At 41.9% G+C, this 15125-nt stretch overlaps 2 protein-coding genes across 7 annotated transcripts in view; one reads left to right on the top strand and one right to left on the bottom strand.

The window, feature by feature from the left end:
• Positions 1 to 6827: 6827 nt before the first annotated feature.
• On the top strand, positions 6828 to 8806 carry hexim1 (HEXIM P-TEFb complex subunit 1). Its single transcript, XM_015004798.2, has one exon. It carries the CDS (start codon positions 7190 to 7192, stop codon positions 8291 to 8293), a length of 1104 nt encoding a protein of 367 aa, XP_014860284.1. The 5' UTR covers positions 6828 to 7189; the 3' UTR covers positions 8294 to 8806.
• A 380-nt stretch (positions 8807 to 9186) lies between these two features.
• The window catches only part of arhgap23a (Rho GTPase activating protein 23a), an 81575-nt gene continuing 75636 nt past the window's right edge, over positions 9187 to 15125 (bottom strand). For all 6 annotated transcript variants that reach the window (XM_088007706.1, XM_088007705.1, XM_015004790.2 and 3 more), the window contains 2 exons: positions 13793 to 13824; positions 9187 to 13612 (listed from right to left, as the gene is read on the bottom strand). In XM_088007706.1, coding sequence (XP_087863832.1) covers positions 12209 to 13612; positions 13793 to 13824 — 1436 coding nt within the window. In that variant the 3' untranslated portion in view covers positions 9187 to 12208. The remainder of the gene's footprint in view (positions 13613 to 13792; positions 13825 to 15125) is intronic.

Genomic DNA, 15125 nt, shown 5'->3' with positions numbered 1-15125 from the left:
TCCCTAATCTGTAGGAAGGTAAACACTTTTCCACAGTGCTGTACTTGTCTATTAAATTTCTATTTCAACTGTCAAATATGTGCAGATAAATTGCATTTGGGTCTTAATCTACCGAATGCTCTTCTTTCTTTACCTTTTTGCTCCTATTTGATGCCTATTTCCAAACCACGTAAAGTAGAGCAATAATTATTTTTTGCATATAAAACCTTAAGAGTTACACTTAACGCTGTTTGCTTTCACGGATTTATAGTAAAAAGGCGAACTCAAAGACGTCAGAGAAACGCAGGCGCGGGGTAAATCCCTATGCTTAATAGATCGGGTACATATGGATCAGGAAGATTGTTTACAGCACTTCCTGTATTGGATCCTACGGAGCCCCCTAAGGAACAAGGGGGATTTTATTTTTCTTTTGCGTTACCTCGCAATAGGTTTTGCGTTCTCTCTCAATGATGTACTGATTGGTTAATGAGGCATAATTGAATTCTGTAAGCTTTTTTTTACGGTGTCCGTTGTACTTTCTGCTTTAATACAAGGCTTTTGTGAAGTTTTTTTCATGAATGTTAATATCTCGTTGTGAAATATGTGAAGTTTTATATTTTTTCTTTAGGATGGAAATGCACCACAAACCTATGATATAAACAGAAACTTTCCGTATGACGGAAAGAAATAAAAGATACATCCAAACTATTTGGACTATTTCTGAGTTATTATCGCGGGGTAATAAGTCACCTGACAGCTTTGATAGTGTCTCTTTGTGTTGGTTGTCTGAATGGTTTAAAGGGATGTTTTCATGCGCAGTTCCGTCGCAGCCATACTCAAACAGACACAAAGATGCAGAGAAAAAAAATCGATTTTCAATCAGTTTTTGCACCAAAGAAATAAACACGGAGGCTCTTTAAATGTGCATATATTTTACATTTTAAATGGACATTTTTGTAGACAAAATAGCCAGAAAATATTGCAATAAGGATATTGCGAGGGAATGCAAAAGAAAAAAACAAAACAAAAAACAAAATCAATAAAAATCCCCATGTCACTTGGGGGCCTCCGTACACAGCAATCAGTGACTTCATTTCCGGCGGCGTGGATTTCATTTTATTTTTCGCTCACTTTTAGCAAACTCGCTCTCGACCAACACCCACCAAACATCACATACACTCAATACAGACACAGTTATGGATCTACAAACACCCAGAGACGAGAAGCTTTCTGCTTTCTGCGAAGCTTTGGGGCTCACCCCAGCAGCTGATGATGAGAATGAACTTTCTATGGATTCTTCTGATCCGGATTTTGCCGACAGTGAAGATGAAGCGGAATTTCTTGAGGGCATCGATCCACTCCATGAGGAGTAAGTGTGTATATATATATATATATATAGTGAGTGAGAGAAAAGCACAGAAAACGTGTGATTGTTTTATATTACTTTCAGACTAAAAAAATCTAACTCATCTGTAACTTCTCTGTGTGCAGTGAAGGTGATGATGTGGAGGAGAAAGAGGATGAGGTGAATGAGGAGAAGGATGAAGAAGAGAAAAAGGATGAGGAGGGTGAAGATACTATTGTACCTTCTGTTGTGGCTTAAGGAAAAGGGAGAAACGGAAGTCGGAAGAGTCCGTTTAAGGCAAATAAAAGAAAGCGCTCCAGGTCAGAAACACACTCAAGTTATAACGGCAGATGGAAAACAGAAAAGGAGCCTGACCATTTGCCACATCCTCCACTCCATTTCTTCCCAAAAAGAAAGCCAGGCGTGCAGCCACCACTTTTATATAGCAAAAGTAATCCATGTCCATCAGAGATATTCAAAATGTATTTCGACCAGGCTACCATCAAAATTCTGTGTGTAAACACCAACAAAAATGCAGCAAGACATTTGGCTGCTGGGAAAAATTTTAAATGGACTGACGTCACAGAAGGGGAAATGTATCAGTATATTGGGCTCACACTGTACATGGGGATCCTGAAACGGCCACAGATCAAAGATTTCTGGAGAACCTCCACAATATTTCAGGTTGCGTACCCCTCCCAAGTAATGTCCAGAGATCGGTTCTTAAACATCACTACCAACATGCACATGAGTGACCCTGTGGCTGATGCGGTCAATGACGGCAAGAAAGGCACACCTGAATATGACCGTCTTCACAGACTGCGGCCCCTGTATGACAGTTTGCAGATTGCCTGCAAAGCTGTGTACCACCCCCGGCAACACCTCTCTGTTGATGAACGCATGGTAGCCACAAAAGCAAAAATTTCCCTGAAGCAATATATAAAACGCAAACCAACAAGGTGGGGGATAAAACTTTTTGTGCTGTCTGACAACACAGGCTACACCGTTGACTTCCAGATTTACTCTGGGAGGACCCTCCAGCCTTCTGGAAAGGGGATGTGCTTTGATGTTGTCATGTCTCTCATCAAAAAATCCTACCTCGGATCTGGGTACCACATTTACTGTGACAACTTTTACACCAGCCCAATGCTGTTCAGTCACCTTTACGAGCTCGGGTTTGGAGCATGCGGGACATTCAGAAGCACAAGAATTGGTGTCCCGAAAACAACCAAGAATGCCCTGACAAAAAAATCGCCACGAGGGTCTATTAGATGGATCAGAGAGGGACCTCTCATTTTTGTCAACTGGATGAACATGAGGATGGTGAGTATGTGTTCTACCCTACACACTGCCTTTTCAGGAGACACCATCAAAAGAATGGAAAAGGTCAAAGGAAAACTTCAAGAGCTCGAGTTTCCAGTGCCGCCAGCCGTCATGGACTACAACCGCTACATGGGGGGAGTGGACTTGTCAGACCAGCTGATTGGCTCCTACTCTTCACGGCGAAAGAGCAGAAAGTGGTACATGACGATCCTGCACCATTTCATTGATATTGCTGTAACAAACAGCTATCTACTTCACAAAGAGATGTGTGGTAAACTGGAGGAGCGGGCAATGACGCACCAGCAATTTTTGGAGCAGCTGACAACTGAGCTCTGTGGAGTCTCACAAAAAGTCCAGAAGATGAGCTATGACCACTTGCCTGTTGCAATCGTTGAGGGGGCAACTGGTGCAAAGAAAACAACGGAGGGGCGCAGAAAGTGCAGGCTTTGTAAAAGAGCTACTCCCTTCATGTGTGAAGCATGCAAACTTCCTCTGTGCGTCATTGTGGACAGGAACTGCCACAAGGTCTACCACAGCTCCAGTAATAAAAAATAATGTCCTTGTAAGATGATGAATGACACAATGTCATATGTAGAACACGGACTGTGCTGATGTAAAAATGTTTCTTTGTGTTTTTATGTGATTTATGCAAACTGGGCCCAACATACAAAGTTCCTGAGACACTACTGCTACTCTACTGATAAAAACGAGAAATTGTTTTGTTCTTGGTTGTGTATGCACATGTTTTTCTCTGTCATACTGATTGTTTGTTCTATTGTTTTTTAAAAACTTTTTTGAAATAAAATAAAAATGAAACATTTCTATTTATTTATTTTTTGCTACATATTATAAAATTGGCTTTAACTAAAAAAATTAGTTTACAAAAGTGTTTCACACAATATTTTTGTATTGGCAATTTTGAGGGATAAAATTAGGACATTTTATATTTACAAAAATATGTTAAAAACAATAAAATGAATGTAGTGTTTTGTGATTTTTTTTTTGCATTTTGGTTACTAGTTATGGATTAATAACATACACATTTTGAAAAATTAGGATATAAGTATTGCATTGATATACTGAATATTGAAATGCTACAAAATAGCTCCACAGCATTCAAAGATGTAAAAATAAACTCGGCTGAAACTTTATAATAGGACATAATTAAAGATGTATTGAAAAAAGATTATTAAACACAAATAATGTGGAACTAGGAAGTGAACATGATTTAATATACAATAAGCAAACATTATGTGGTATTCTAAAGATAATCTGCGACCTTTATTTTGAATGTGATATAATCCCCAATTCAGGACTCATGTAACGTGGATTTCCCTTTTACAGTAATCAAGCTTTTATTTTGAAAGCCATTATAAAAAAAAATGATAACGCCGCTTTAATTCATCAGTAAATGGGGCAGAAGCGCCATCTGTTGGTGATCTGTATCATTTGCACAACTTAAAAAAAAAAAATTCCCCAACGCTTAAACTGCCTTCAGTGCATGCAATACATTGTGCATGCATTTGTTGTGATCCATTAAACTGAAACTTTATGTTCTTCTTCATACTATATGAACATTGATTAGATGATTAATATTTCGTGTGTGTTATAACACAGAGCAGCTGGGAAACTTGGAGAAAGAATATGATCTAACCAGGAGAACAAACATAACGACACAACTACACACAAAAAGCAGGTTTGGGGAGTTGAGAGGTACAATGTTTGAGGTAATGTTTTTCTTTACCTTGATGCAGCCTCAGGATCAGTTTTTGAATTGCACACAAAAAAATACATCTGCACTTCCTGTCTTTATGAACCCCTTTATGTATTTTGCCTCAAATTACATGATTTAATATCTTTTATCTCCGCTCAATAGCAGCAATAACCAGGTTAGACTGAGTGTGAGATTAAGTCATGTCTGCTAATCCTCAGAGGCTGTGATCTGTGCAGGAGCAGCTTGGGCTGTGTAGCTGCAGCTCCTGCTCCTTGATTTGAGGAACATGGGGGCAGCTCTGGAATGGTTTCCCAGTCTTACCAGTCGTCAGGGTTTCACATTAACAGCAGTGAACCTCCTCTTCCTCAAAGAATTCACAGTTCAGCTTGCTTATTCGCCAGGGGTGAAACTGGGCCTGTTTCTATTAGTAGAAGTAGTTGGCCTGTGTGTTGTTTGGGAGCCATTGGATTCCTGGTGTTTACAGGCACAGTTTGGAGGAAACCAATAACTCCCAGTGACTCCCTGTAAAAGGTCACACAGCAAATAACCCATTTCTCCTTTTTAATGAAAGCTAAACAGTTTATGGAAGCTGTGAGGGTACTATAAAAATATGTGGATGTGTTAGCTAAGCATTTAGAGTTGAAGATAAATACAGTGTTGTGAACTCAACAATGAATTCAAACACATTAAATTATGTTTATCTGAAAAAATGTGAAACACAAAAAAATAAAAATAAAACTCCAGTGCATGGTTTATATATTTGCACCTGTGTAGATTAACTGTATATTTGTGCAAAAGCAGATAAAGGGTCTATATAGCAGTTTAAACTGTAAAATATTAGGACAGTGCCATGTACACGTTTAACTATCCGAGAACTAAAGCAAAGATCTGGTGCTGACTACTTCCTGAAGCAATAGCAGTTAATCGAAGTTGTTGTGCGGCCGTTTAATACAAACAGCAGTTATTCCCAGTTTGCTTATAATATAGTACAGGTTGTGATTTGTATTGCTCTGAAAAGACGCAGCAAACCTTAAATTTATTAAACTAAAGATAACAATGTAATGGAAAACTTGCACGGGAACTGTGTTAGTCCAGGAATTAAACGGTGCCAATGAAAGCACGTTGGCCTAGTCAGCTGAGGAATAAATACAATCATTTCTGTTGCTAGTTATATTTTAATAGTCTACCATGAACAGAATCAGAGCACACGCTTAGTAAAATGTTACTTAACATTAGTATTGTTGTTTTATTTACTTGGATTATGACAACATAAAACCGTGGAGCGAGCTAGTTAGCTTTAGCTAGTCTAGCTTTATGCAGAACGTCACGTTTTCTTCAAATATGCCGTTGTCAGGAATTATTTCCCGCTCGGGACTGTCATGTCCAAGCTTCGGATTAATTATTTTTGGTTCGAGTGATTTCACAATATCATGGAAAGGATGCAGTGTTTTAATTTTCGAGCAACACCACGCAGCGCTCCGTTCGCTAACTAACGTTAACAGCTAACGTTAGCCAACTTATCCTTAGCTTTTAAAGCAACGGTGTAAAAACACTGTACATTTGGGGCTGCCAAAAAACGGATCTACACCATTTCGTCGATGATAGCAGCATTATTAAACAGGTGTGAGATCGCCTGACCCACCCTTTGACAACGAGGGGTTCGGGAGTGTGACCGTAGCGGCGGCTTCACAATAAATGTCGTTTGTTTACGCTGGTTTAAGTGTTCACCCCCAAAGCTCCAGCCTTACGGCATATCACTCCGCACAACACGTAATGCTAAAACGAACTCACAAATCATACTAGTAGCACACAAAAGCCATATATCTTTATTTACATATCCGTTTAAAATTATTTAATTTACAGAGTAGATTGCTTCATTGTTATTATTTTACATTAACACTAAAAGCGGACTACATTCTGTGTAAGGACCGCTTCATATTCCTTGCATTACAGGGGGCTAACATTTTATTACTCAATTACTTCTCGACGTTTTTGGCTCCAAATAATTGTGCGTCGCACATTTCGGAGTAGAATATACGATTACTTAGTTCTGGTAAATATATAAACTATTTTAGAATATTAAAACCAGTTTCTAAATCAAAACATCTACTTATTACCCCTTTCTTTGTAAATAGTAGTGCCCATAAAAATGCCCGGGACTGCTTTTTTAATGTAGCTCGCGCTCTTTTGATTGACAGTAAATGCTGTCCAATCAGAAAATTAGTTGAGCTTAGCAACAGCAAAGTTTTCCTACAGCCCAATCAACAAAAAGGAGGGTGGTCTTTTTTGGGCGAATGATTGTACACTCTCATTGGTTAAAAATCTCATCAGTTACGGCAGACTTGTGGACTATGTAGTTTAGAGAAGACGTCTCAGGCATTAGCTCTACTGTAAGGAGAACAGCATATCCCAGAATTCAGTAGACGTAACAAGGAGAGGCATGCGCACAGAGAGAGGCGGAGCTGCTATATAAACACGGACTCCCTCTTCTTCTGTAGCACACTGGACACAGTTGTGACGGTGAAATGCAGTTTCTGAGTGACGGCGGCCTTTGACAGCACTGAAACAGTTAATGGTAGTTAGCGACAGTTGCTCTGACAAATCCTTGGAGGAGTAACAAGTGTTTACTTATTCGGAAGTTTGTTTCCAGACGTGAAAGTGAACTTTCTTTAAACATTTTAAGTCTTTTTGGAAATCTTATTTTTTTCTTAAAAAAAAAAAAAACACTTTTTTTTTTATCTTTTAACGAACTTTGAATTTCTGCCTTTTGGGCATGAACATGCTCTAAGATGTGCTAAAACGGAACCGATAAGAAGGATATCATCAGGATGACGGAGCCAGCGGAGCAGACCCATCGCATGGTAACTTCAGGCAGTCCATCAGGTGAGAGTAGTGGGGACGCTTTGGAGCATCTCCCAGCCAACAACCGTGGAGGACCGCAGAACGGCGAGAGGGGGCGCCAGAGAGCGGAGAAGCATCAGCGTCAGGCGGAGAACTACGAGGATATCAACACAGACAAGTTATGGCAAATGAAAGGCGGACGGAGGGAGGTGTGTCCCGCTTCAGCAGCCGGAAACGAGCTCTCCAAGTACCCGAATGCTACCGAGCCTCACAAAACAACCGATTCCGACGCTTCACCCGATTGTGATCACAAGCGACGCGGGAAAAAAGGCGAACACGGCCCGCTGCAGGAGACTTTGAACCGGTCGGGAGTGGAGAATTTACTCATCGACTCCGACACTGGCTTGGAAGCACGTCTGGGCAAAAAGAGGCACAGACGCAGGACCTCAAAGAAGAAACGCCACTGGAAGCCTTACAACAAACTTTCATGGGAGGAGAAGAAAGCCCTGGAGGAGCGGGAGACCGTGAGAGCTTCGCGGATGAGGGAGGAGATGTTCGCCAAGGGGCTCCCCGTCGCGCCCTATAACACCACCCAGTTCCTGATGGACGAGCACGACCGAGAGGAGCCCGACCTCAACACAGAAACCGGGGTCCGGCGGCTCTCTGGGGTCGGAGGTCGCATGGAGGACACTGGAAGCGAGGAGGACCTCTTCGACAACGAGGAGGAAGACGACGACGACGGCAGCGGAGGAGGCGGCAGCGACGGCATCGGGAGGCCCGGGAACGCAGGTGGAGAGTACCTCCAGCGGGACTTTTCCGAAACCTACGAGATGTACCACGTCGAGAGTCTGCAGAACATGACAAAACAAGAGCTGGTGCAGGAGTACCTGGAGCTGGAGAAGTGCATGTCCCGGCTGGAGGAGGAGAACAACCGGCTGCGGCGCGCCGTGGAGCCCGTGGCCGCCGCGGAGAGCTCCCAGGTCCGACTCCGGGAGTTGGAACTGGAGCTGGAGAGACTGAGAGCCGAGAACACCGAGCTGCTCCTCCAGAGTCAGCCCACCAAGGAGAGTGGGCAGGTCGCTATGAATTGAAAAAAACTCAAAAACAATTCAAGAAGGTGAAAAAAAAAACTGGACTACTGTTCTTTTTCTTAAAAAAAAAATGTTATCAGTTTCTGTAATCAGTCTGTTGTCTGGACAAAGAAGTCGTTGCACGGTGATGCAATAATCAACATGACGTTTCTTTCTCATTTGGGCTGTAAGCTGTCCTGTTAAATTTTCTTCAGGAGATGTAAATATTTCAATATGAATATTCTCCATTTTTATATATATAAATATAAAAAAAGATGTTTAATAATACCAGATTTCTGTTTTTCCAGTACAACTTTATAGGAATATCTGCTGACAAACTCTTCCATGTTTCAACTAAAAAAAAAAAAATCTAATTTCCTCTCCAGAAATCAAATAAGAAATGACAGCAAACTAGAGCAGCTTGCCAACACCTTTTTTGTTTTTCTTTTTGCAAAAGCAAACTCCAGACTTACCATTTTGACAGTTGTGTGTTATAATTGGTTCAAATAATAATAAAAAAAAGTTTTGATTAAAGGTGTCTTGTTGCAAAGTTTGATCCTAGAAGACACAGGAAGCAGTCACTGAAAGCAGCTGTTTGATGCTTTTGATCACAAGGCATTTTTCCCCCTTTGTAATGATTTCACATTGTGACAGTGCAGGAAGAAATAGATTAATGTTCCCACAGGAAGCAAATCTAAAGTTAAGTTGTGCATGTTCCTACTATTAAAGTGCATTTGCACTTCTAACTGCATACATTTGTATCTGCAGCATTTAACGGGAAGTGGCCTCAAAGATTTGGATGCCGTTTCCTTTTTGTGCAGAAGCAAACATTAAGACTGAAAAAAAAGGAACACTTTATTCATTTGCCACCTCCAGGGGGCGACATTCAACAAAAACCCAACTCACAACTCCTCTTTTAAACATATTTCTGTTTATTTACATCATATACCTTTTGTTTTGAAGCAAACAGCCACAAGGGAAATAATTTCAGGCAGACAAGCTTTTTTTCTTTCATTTTTTTCTTTTTAGTCATCAATTATAGTCAAAATCAATTCCAAATGTACACAATACAGTATGTTACATATTAAGGTATGTACAAAACAATCTAGTTTTAAAATACAACAATAAACATGAGATAAAATCACATTTCAGTACATCACACAACAACAGATGAGGTTTGTTCACCTTTAGGAAATTTGATATCATCTGGCATGACCTAATGTGGTTTTAGGGTAGGACTTGTTAGGTGTACCATATTCACATGACCTCAGTTTGTTTCAGGGGCGAAGCAGAAGCAGCTGAGGGATTTCTATGCCTTTTATTGTTTCCTTCGTCTTAGCAGCATTAGTAACAGCTGTTAAAAGCGCCTCTTGTTGAAGGCGAAGGGAGTGCATAGATGCGTCCTTGGCTTGAAGTGTGCTTTTTAGTTTTCCACTCGGAGTTTAATAATGTACACGTCTTTGGGTCGGTCAGCCACGTCGGGAGAAAGGAGGGGATCCAGATACAACAAAATGAAATAACAAAAAAAGACAAGACCTGCGCATGGCACCGCAGAAACAACGCATTCCAGAAAATCAGGCACTTGTAGAAGAATCTCGAGGTAAGAAAAAACTAGAACTTTATCATCATTCTTCACTGGAATATTTGGTCAGAGAAGTTGTTTGTGGTTCTTTATGATGGTTTAACACATAACATAAGACTTTATTATACGGTTTTGTGAAAAAGTTCCCCATCTTACACATTTCTTAGTTTTTTTTGGTCACATTTGGATGTTTTATATTATGGTACAAATTAAGTACAAAAAGCAGTTTTGAAGGTGACTTTCTTACCATCTCAACTGTTTGAATGAGGATTTGATTTATTAATAGAAAAGAGCAACCCAAACCAGTTTGGCAATATTTAAACAACTGTAATCCCCAGAGAGCAAAATTTGGCCCAGATCATCACAGTACCACCCCCGTATTTTACTGTCGGATAAATTTATGCTACTCTAATAAAGTCCAAACAGTTCCACTCGTTTTCCGAAATGTTTTGGGAATCATCGAATTATTATTCGGACCTTTGTGTCGTTTTTGGACGGGAGCGTCTGTCTTGGAATGACGCCCAGTAATTTAGCCTCTTTCTTACTGTTAAATCATTAACACTGAATTTAACTGAGACAACTGCAGTGCTATAAATGTTACTCTTGGTTCCTTTGTGACCTCCTGGATGAGTCATAAATGTCTTCTTGGACTAATTTTTGGTAGGTCAGCCACTCCTGGGGAGGTTCATTTCATTTCAAATTGTCATTTGTGCTTCACAGCTCTTATTGTGATTCACTGCAGTCCCACATGCTTAGAAATGGATTTCCAGACTGATGGATGTCAAAGACTTTGTTGGGTCAGAGCAAGTTGCTTTTTTTTTTTTTTTTTTAATATTTGTTTCTACTTTTTGTTTTAAACGATTTCTTCAGGGTTACAGAAACTGGAACAAAACAGGGTTAATTACCCCGTTTTATGATGTAACTAAGGTGGAGGATTTAATACTTTTTCCCTTTAATAAATTAAACCATCATATAAAAACTGCTTCTTATGTTTTTTCAGGTTATAGTTTAGGCGGGAGACACTTTCCACAGACTTGTTTTCAGTTTCTCCATTGTACCATTTCAACCAGTCAGTTAGGATTCATTAAGAACCTGACCTTATGGAAAACTCCCAGCCACACACATCCCCCAAGGTAAAAACTGCGCCGACAGATGAATGCTCAGTGGGGATGGGCTGAAAAAAGATCCCAAACTAAAAAGGTGAAAATGTGAGATCTGAGGTAACGCGAAAACAATGATGAGCTCAGCCGTCGGCAAACTCTCCCAAAGGGATCTGCTGGACTTGCTACGTGCAATCCCCAGATAGCTGATTTGACGGATGTTTGTTTAAAGTAGATCGCTTTCATTAAAAAGTCAGTATCTCAGGAGATAAAGGTAGTCTGCACAGTGCTGTGAATCAGAAAGGCCATCTATGGAGAAATAAGGAACAGCTTTAGTCGTGTTTATCTCCCTCCAACAGGTACGCTCAAGAGGTTCAATGAACAATAAAAGTACTGTTTTTATTTTTTACTTTAATACAAAATATATAATATATATTGAATATAAACAAAAAAAATAATAATATATTAAGGGAAACATTTCAAGTAACTTCTTGAAAGAAATGACTGCACTCTGTGCACGTTTTGTAAACCATATAAAAATAACTAAAAAAAAAAAACTCACAGGTGAAAACAAACATTTATATTTACACAGGTTAACTTAACAAGGCTTTGTACAAAATGCTACAAAACGTGATCATTTCTGCACAAACACTCATAGACGTTATTAACAAGTAGAGACAGACATCTGTGTCCTTGTGTCGGACTAAAAACGGGAGTTTTACAGTGAGCGAGGTCAGGAAGACTGGTAGCAGGATAAAAGGAAATCTGCTGAATTTACTCCTGTTGCATGATAGCTTTTGTAACATTTACCATTAAGCTGAATTAGCTAGAAGCACCATTTTTTTCTCAACCAGAGCAAAGCTGCACAACAGCGCCCTCCTGTGACCAATTGAGAGCATCTCTCCTGCGAGTCAGGAAGGAAGAGATGCCTGTTTTTACTAAATTGTGAATTTTTGGCGTTAATGATGAGTTTTGTTTATGTCTTATACGAAGCCCCTAAAGGGACATTGAAGAAAAAAATAAAAATAGACTAATAAGTGCACGAGACACAGCATGGTGCGCTTCACATAGTATCTTGTGTGCAACACATAGCATCTGGTGCGCATGGGTTAATATGTGGATTGCACCATATTGTATCTTCTATGCACAGGAAAGTTTTTTTTAATAAGAAAAAAGCAAAGAAAAAAGACCCTAAAGCTTTGGCAACACTGGGGTTCCCCTTGCCATGCCAAAATGGATCGCACCTGGAGGTTTTCACAGGTACTGATGGAATCTGGAGGTGGGGGCTTGGCGTGTAACTGGTTCGTGGTCCAGGCTGTCTGCTCCTGGAGTTTTCACCTGGTTTTGGTTGACGGGGGAGAGCGGGAACTCATTGACGCTCAGCGGGGGTCTCTTGTCGGACGTCTCGGTGGGTGAGGCCACCACGGTGTGTCTCCGCCACGCTCGTTTCTTCCTCCGCGTCTCGGGTGATGGAGGTTTTCGCAGCCCCACGCTGCGCAGGTCGTCGGCGGAGCCCAGCAGGCGAGCCCGGACGTGCTCGGCCAGAGACCTGCCGCTCGGGCCGGTCGGGGTGAAGGAGGCGGCTTCGCTGGGCGGCAGGGCTGGTCTCGGCCGGGACAGGCGCAGGCTCTCCTGGCTGCTGCCAGAGGAAGCGTTCGTTCTGGAGGGGTCTTGCTTCGGTTTCGGTGCACTGTCGGACCCGGAGCCAGTCCCCTCAACCTGAAACTCCAGCAGGTCCAGGGAGCGGACCTTGGACTTCTCCGACTTCAGTTTCTTTCTGGCCAGAGTGTCGCATTGGATCAGTTTGTGGGAGTTGAAGGAAGGCCGCGAGTGGAGCCTGTGAGCGTTGGAGGAGGAGGAAGAGGAAGGCGTGTTGGAGCGCGCTCCTCCTGCGCTCCTCTCGACAGAGTCGGCTGAATTAACGGCGGGCGCTGCCGGGGTGAGGAGGTTCATGGGCGAGAGGAGCGGCGGTTTGCACTGGGAGTAGAGGAAGCTGCGAGGTGCCGATGACGGCTGGCTCGTGGGCGTCGTCGGTTCTTTGCTGGGTCTCTCCTGGGTTAGGGAGCGTGAGACGAAGCCACTCTCGTTGTCCGTCTCGCTCACCAGCTCGCTGTGCTCGTCGTCAGCGTCGTCGCCCCTGCCCTCCGACCCCAAGCTTCGCCCTAACGTGGAAAGGGTGGAGTAGCCGGAGACAATGGAGCGAGCGTCCTCTGGCGCTCTCCACGACGGGCCCTTCGCCTCCTCTGCCTGCACCGCCTCGTCCTGCAACAAAACAGCTGTCTGCCTTTCTCCTGCCTCCTCTTCCTCTCTACAGCACGGCCGACTGGGAACAACGGCTACCACCTCCTCTTCTGCCTCCTCTTTCTCTCCACCTGCTACAACTTCCTCCTCCTCCTCGTCGTCGTCGTCTTCCTCCTCCTCGTCCTCTTCTCCCTCAGCTCGAGGAGCAGTGTCTCCCCCTGGCGACTCTGCTTCCTCTTCCTCCTCCATCCCAAGGTGCCCCGCTTTCACCGGTTCGTGCTCGGAGTCATCATCGGTGCTGCTTCCAACGCGGCGGGCAAGGTGGCGCTTCCTTCGTTTGCGGCCTGTGACGGCGGACATGATGGACAGAGCCAGGAAGTCCTTGGCGGTGAGGTCTTTCTTTGACCCCCATGACCCCTGAAACAGGAGGAAATGCTGCTGTAACCCTGACAAACTTTGTCTTACGTCACAGTTCAGGTCAGAAGTTTAAAGAAAGCAATCTTAAATAAATAAATCCCAAAAATATCAGTTTGTGTAAACTTTGGGCCAGAACGTTGCGTTTAATAAACCGTCATGCATGTGTTTGAGAGATGTTACCTTTGATTTAGCTGAGTCACTGTTGGTTGAGTCTGTGGAAGAAGAAATGAAGATGTCAGAAGTTAAAACGTGAACAAGTCAAAGCGGTCATGGTGGAGGACACAGAGGTCGTTTCAGCAGCACAAAGCTGCAGCACAAAATATGAGTCATCCTTTATTTTTAAATACTGCTCTTCAAATGAGTCAGATTTTATTATAGTATTTCAAAAATAATCTTGGTAAGAAGTTTTCCTTCCACTCCGAGGGACTTTTACAAGTTTCCATTTCCATTTCCAGCAGAAATTTCCTCAAGAAAGCTTTAAAAGACGACAATAAAATCTGACTCATTGGAAGCAAAATCTAAAGAAATAAGGAAAGACTTGCAACTTTTTGCACAGATCAAAATAAATAAAAGTTCATGTGGAGTTGTGAACTTCCACTGTGTCCTCTCCTCATGTCAGTACCAAGAGCAAACACACCGGTTTACAGACTCAAGCATTTGGAGGGAAAGACAATGATTTGAGGGGAAGCAGCGGCTGGAGTTGGGAGGAGAGAAAGCATTAGGAACCACAGCAAACACTGATGGCACCAATCATTGACAGGGAAGGAAGCGGGGAAACGCATTTCCTCACAAACACAGACACACAAGGCTTCAGAAGGAATGAGCAGATTTTTCCAGATGGTAAAAAGTACAACCAAATGATTTTTGTTGAATGAAGAATATTATGATAGGGCCACTAATAATAATAATCTTATTATAGTTTGGCTACGAAAGGATAACAGACTTGATGCAGTTTGAGGCCACCGCCCCTAGGTGGCAGAGTTACCTGCACACAACGGCATGAACGTTTCCAACAAAATGATCTCACACTCATCAGCAAAGACCTGATTCAGACCTGATTTGATTTTATGTTGGCAGAAAATTAAGTAATGCACATAACGAAAAACTTTTGTGCTTTTATAGCTTAAATCCAAATGATAATTAGGATGTAAATACTTCAGACTAAGTTTCAAATCTCTGGAATGTGATGCATGTTACATTTTTCAGTGTTTTGACTACCTGCTTTCTGAAATGTTTTGTTTTATCACCAGTTTCCTGATGGGGTGCATTAAGTTCATATGGCTTAATATAACCTATTAGGTTCCAATGGAAAAAAAACAACAGCAGATTACTTTTAACTTGTATGTTTGTGAGACAAAAATGAAAACCAAGATGTTAAAATAAATCCAGAATCAAGAAAACTCCGTTTTCTTTTTAATTTAATTTTATATTTGCAATGTCCAGTGGAGTCCCTGGTATTTCTAGGGTTTGGGGACCAGAACCACAGAATAGATGCAATCAAACCAATTCTTGA

This window comes from Poecilia mexicana, unplaced genomic scaffold, assembly GCF_051168715.1.
Source record: "Poecilia mexicana isolate PSO_F unplaced genomic scaffold, ASM5116871v1 scaffold_8, whole genome shotgun sequence".
In the NCBI taxonomy this organism is placed as follows: domain Eukaryota; kingdom Metazoa; phylum Chordata; class Actinopteri; order Cyprinodontiformes; family Poeciliidae; genus Poecilia; species Poecilia mexicana.
Note: the sequence above shows the minus strand (reverse complement) of the source record. Positions and strands in the feature narration are given on the sequence as shown.